The 5,065-nt window shown below is 45.1% G+C and overlaps 1 protein-coding gene across 1 annotated transcript; it reads left to right on the plus strand.

Annotated features, from left to right (window-relative positions):
- Positions 1-404: 404 nt before the first annotated feature.
- ILKAP (integrin-linked kinase-associated serine/threonine phosphatase) lies at positions 405-4,328 on the plus strand (the record flags this gene model as incomplete). The annotated part of the gene is made up of 6 exons (XM_010144782.1): positions 405-470; positions 847-903; positions 1,498-1,620; positions 2,537-2,663; positions 3,648-3,754; positions 4,235-4,328. Coding segments are annotated over 6 exons (574 nt in total), but the record flags the coding sequence as incomplete, so codon positions are not given.
- Between the last annotated feature and the right edge of the window lie 737 nt (positions 4,329-5,065).

Raw genomic sequence — 5,065 nt, forward strand, 5'->3', positions numbered from 1 at the left:
TCGCTTAGATGCAGTGTTATCCATGCGATTTTGGCAGTACTGGAGTCTTGCCCCTCTCTGTGCTGCTGTGAGTTGAGGGTCTGTGGAGATCTGTAGTGGTTTTACCTGAAATAATTTGGTGCTTTCTGTGCGCCTCCTGTTCGCTCCTGATCGAGCTGCTGTTAGCTCAAGTTGAGTGGAATGCTAGCAAGAAAAAAAAAAGCTGTTTTCAAGACAAAAATTCATATAATCCCTAGGCAGGTGGTTGTTTAGCTCATGTAGGAGCTGCCTAAATTAGAGATGGAAGAAAGGTAAACAGGTCTTTCCTTGGTTACCTTACCTGTGCTCATCTGTGGGATAGTCATTCCAGAAACCAATCCCTGAGAGCCCGCAACAGGTCCTGACTCTGCACTGGTGTCTTACAGGGAAGGAAACCCAGAAAGGGCCTCTGCTCTTTGATGATCTCCCACCAGCCAGCAGTGCTGACTCAGGTATGGGTGCTCTTGTTCCTGCTTCGCATGTTTTCTGCATCAGCATCTCCTGAGATAAAACTTGGGTAAACTCTTTTCATCGTTAGACATGATAAAGACCATTGGGTTGTCGGCACTAGTGTGCAGAACAGCTGTTTTCCTCTTGTGGTTTTTTTTTTTGGATAACCAGAATATTATAGATGTTCCATATAAGTATTTCCTGAAACAAATTCAAGGCCTGAGCCTGCCCCCACCATGCAGTACCAAAAGTTGAAATTTGACTCTGACAGTCTGGTATTCTATAATTTCCACACCACAGGAGGGGCATACACAGAGCATTATTCTCTCAAAGGGACACAGATATTTAGTTTTTTCTTGCTTTTTCCTTGTGCTCCAGGTGAAGGAAGCTTTTTACTTTTTGATGATCTTCCACCAGCCAGCAGTGGTGACACAGGTAAGGAACTGTCAGCTCACCAAGCCTCTGCTGACCTGCCCTTCTCAGGAAGACCCATTAATGTAGTCTGTCATGTTGGACGCATAGTGAGTTAACCTGGTGTCTGGGTTGGCTGACACTGGTTGTGGTGGTCTGTGCTCTGATTGTTTAAATTGAGACTCTAAAAAAGTAAACTTGAGTCTGTTCCCAGAAGAGCATCCCTCAGATGTCTTTTGGGGACCTAAGCAGGTAACTACAAGAAGGGCTGGTAGCTAAGAAACAAACTGCGATTTGGTGGGGAAAATCAACAGCCTACCAGCCAAATACAACTGCACTGGGCCTGAAGTAGGGTCACACAGTGTAAAGTGATCAAGTCAGTGCCTGCTGGGTTAGTCAGCAATGTGTGCAGCAGGTTGTAAGTGCTGAGTGAAGTGGCGTGTACAGGTTTGTAGTCAGTATGTCTCATTCAGTACTAACTCTGGTTACATAATAATGTGCAAGTGTGCGAGCCCGTGCTCCTGACAGTGCTTCGGTATAAAACGGTTTGCTGCTGAATTTGTGTATGTAAAACAGAGCTGGAAGACTTCAGCTGCCTGCATTTTTGCTTTCTTTCAGCCTCCAGTGCTACTGAGCAGGTCTCATCAGCAGGGAACCACGGGAAAGGGGAGAAGAGAAAGTCGTTGGAGGAGGAAGAGAAGAATGGCAGGGAAGAACTTGTGGAAAAGAAAGTTTGTAAAGGTTTTCAGACAGTTTGAAAACAAATGTACTTGATTTGTTCTTTTGACATTGGGCTGAGTAAGTCCAGACCAAAGCTAAGCTTTGGTTCTTCAGTTTGCTTGCATTTTCAGCATCTCGTAGGGAACAAACTGCTGTGGCAAGGGAGGTAGCTTCTCAAGCTCCCTGGCGCACTCTGCCTCCCTCATGTGGGCCTTCTTACTGGCCCTGATGAAGTGGCAGAAGCTGAACAGCAAGCACCTCGGAGTCTGCAGGATAAGTTCCTGAGCTGCCAAGAGGGGTATTGGTTGTGAAATGTATGGAAAGCTAAAGCCATACCAGTTTCTTTTGACCCACCCAGAAATCTCTCTACGGGGTGGCTGCTAAGAGAGTGAGAGGCAAGAGAGGGAGCAAGAGACTCGCTGTTACACAGAGTAGGGCATTTGACTTCGTTGTGGGTGCCTGTGTTTTATGGTGCAGCTTTGGGAATGTGTTCAGGGATACAGAAGAAAGGATGTGTTCTGGAAACTGCAGACCCTGTTTTCCTGTCCTTAGCACCCTCTTTAAAGCTGCAATTTGTTTAATCTGCAAGTTCAGTGCCATGTACTTCCCTTGTGCCGCCCCCCATCCCTTTTTGGTAAGAGCCCTGTCCTAGTGTCCAGCAGTGCTGCTTGGCTACAGCTGCTTGTGAAAATGGGGGCAAATGGCTTTTATAGCTGCTGACACTGGGGACACTTAAAAACCCATGTTACAAAAGAAGTATATCCTGTTCAGCAGAAAGTGAGAGATGTGTTGTTGCAGGACAAGGACTGTACTTTGCTTGCAGTGACAGGATAGGGTTCTGAAAACTGAAAGTGGTCACTGCTTTGCTATTTTTTATCCTGAGCTGCGGAGATGGAGGAGTGATTTGCATGCATATGTCTGCTTTGTTCCCCTCTAGGATCAGTGGGCATTCTTGCATTGAAGGGTTATGTGGCAGAGAGAAAAGGTGAAAGAGAAGACATGCAGGATGCACATGTCGTTTTAAATGATATCACTGCGGAATGCCAGCCTCTGCCCTCCCTAATGTAAGTGTGCCGCAACTGCCAGAATAAAGCTGTGGGTGGCAGCCACCACAGGGGTGAAGGAGCTCCAGCTTGCTTCAGCTAAGCCCATGATGTGATACTTTTTGCTTTGAGCAGCTGATACTCTTGATTATGCCTGCAACATAGTGTGTGCTTTGGGCTTGTTATTGGGGCACCTGGGTTGAATTCCTGCATTCCTGGGCAAATCGGAGGACTTATATACTAATATCTCCTTTGGAGTGATGCTCATTGGTCACTGACTTCACAAGGATTGTAAGGGCCCAGGAACTCTGGATATTGAGCCTGTGTGAATGTTCAGAGACTCTTAGTTTAATTGTAAGTAATCAGACCTTGCCTTGGGGATTTTACAGCGTGTAAAATCCTTACTGTGGCAATTGAGAACGTTTGAAGAAGCAGCAAATGTCATAACTGTCTCATTTGAGAAGTTTAAATCTCTTAATTATCATATATAAATGTGTGTAAGGGACATTGTATGTATTTAAAGAAGTGCTTTCAAGCATCATCCTGATACTGGATTTAACTTCTGGACTCATATTGTCCCAAGAGCTTCGTGTGCTAAGGGATCTGAGTTTCTTGTTTGTAGCATGCTTTCAACAGGTTTAGGTGTAAAAGGAACTGTAGAATTGGTTAGACTGATGTCTGTGTAGTGATGGGATGTTGCAGTGCCCTTGAGGTGAAATGTTGAGTTGCTTTTATGCAAAGTTGTGATCTGTAAACTCTTCTCTGCCCTTCATTTTCTTGAGGGGTGGAAAATTAAAAGCTAGTTCTCAGCTCAGTGCCTGCACATGTAAACCATGTAAATGCATGAGCTTAGAGATTTGCTGCCTTAGTTTGTGCCTTGGGGTGCAGTATTTATTCAGTCTGGCTGACACAGGGCAGGGGGTTATGGAGAAAAATGTACTTGATCCCACCCTATGGCTAATGGCCTTTCTTAGCCCCTTTCTGCTACTCTTTGTTCCCTCACAGCACACGTGTTTCATATTTTGCTGTTTTTGATGGCCACGGGGGAGTCCGAGCCTCAAAATTTGCAGCACAGAATCTGCACCAAAACCTGATTAAGAAATTTCCTAAAGGTGAGAGAAGTGGAATATGGGCTGTAGGACAACCTGCACCTTGACATTATGGCAGTGGATAGGGAAACAGACTTGTTTGGGAGTAGTTCTGTAGTTCCTATTCCTTATTCCAAGTGGGTTTGTGAGTCTGGGCTGTCTCCTGGGGAAGAGAGCTGAAAGCCTTTTTTGGCACAAGGGTGTAAATAGCCAGTTGTAAACTGCTAAGCAAATGTGAGATGCACTCTTGCCAGTTTTGGCAGTGCCACTTCAAGTGTGAAAATATGCCCATGGATATGGGGCATATACGGGGTATGCCGTAAATTCTCCATACGTGCTACCACACAGATTTTTGGTAGCATGAGTCCAGGATGTGACCTAGCTGCTCTGCCCACAGTCTGAGAGATGCACTACTGACTGAATGTTGGATGAATGAAGGGAGGGACTGGGGTAGGGCAGATATGTTTTAGGTGGTGCTTAGTTGCTGTTTTCCATGTCTGACAGGTGAGGTAGTCAGCGTGGAGAAAACAGTGAAGAGATGCCTTTTGGACACCTTCAAACACACAGATGAGGAGTTTCTAAAGCAGGCATCCAGCCAGTAAGTGTACATGCTTCCCATGCATTTGTATTTCTTAGCTTGCATCTTATAGGCCTTAGTTCTGAGCAGGGAAGCCTTGAGTCATGTTTATGCTTTTGTGAAACCCCATACAGTTTAGCTGTGTCAGGAGACTACCATAAATAGTGGTGGTGAAGGAAGGAAGCAAAACATGACCAAGAATGCACCTTTGTTCTTATCAGGCCATGTTGTTTGCCTTCATTTTTCAAGATGTACCATGTTGCAGCAGTGTCTTATCCTGGACTGCCTGAAATGGCATCTCTGTGTTGATGTCACCAAAGTGTGGCAGAAGGGTATATGTAGAGAGAGCAGTGCTTTGCAGGTTGCTGTGTGCAGCTTTCTTTAGAACTGCATTCCCGTTAGTGAATATGTGCTTGCCAGGCTGGAGCACATGTCTGAGTTTGTTTTTAATACCCTGTGTTGAAAGACTGTACTTGCCCAGTATAAGTTTAAATTGTCTTTTTTAAAAACAGGTGTTGATGAAAAATGTCCCTTATCTTAAGCTTGTTCTTAGCAGATTCTTTTAAAATGAAGCTGAAAAGCACAGCAGCTGCTTTCTGTGGGGTAAATGCCAGTTTACCTCCCAGCTGGGTTTTGAGTGCAAGTGGACTTTACCTTCCCTCAGTCTCCGCTGAACTGAACTGAATCCCACCTGTGTGGATTAGGGAAGATGTAGATTGCATTTAAAATAGAACCACAGAATCATCTGGTTGGAAGAG

This window comes from Buceros rhinoceros, unplaced genomic scaffold (genome assembly GCF_000710305.1).
Source record: "Buceros rhinoceros silvestris isolate BGI_N320 unplaced genomic scaffold, ASM71030v1 scaffold41511, whole genome shotgun sequence".
In the NCBI taxonomy this organism is placed as follows: Eukaryota; Metazoa; Chordata; class Aves; order Bucerotiformes; family Bucerotidae; genus Buceros; species Buceros rhinoceros.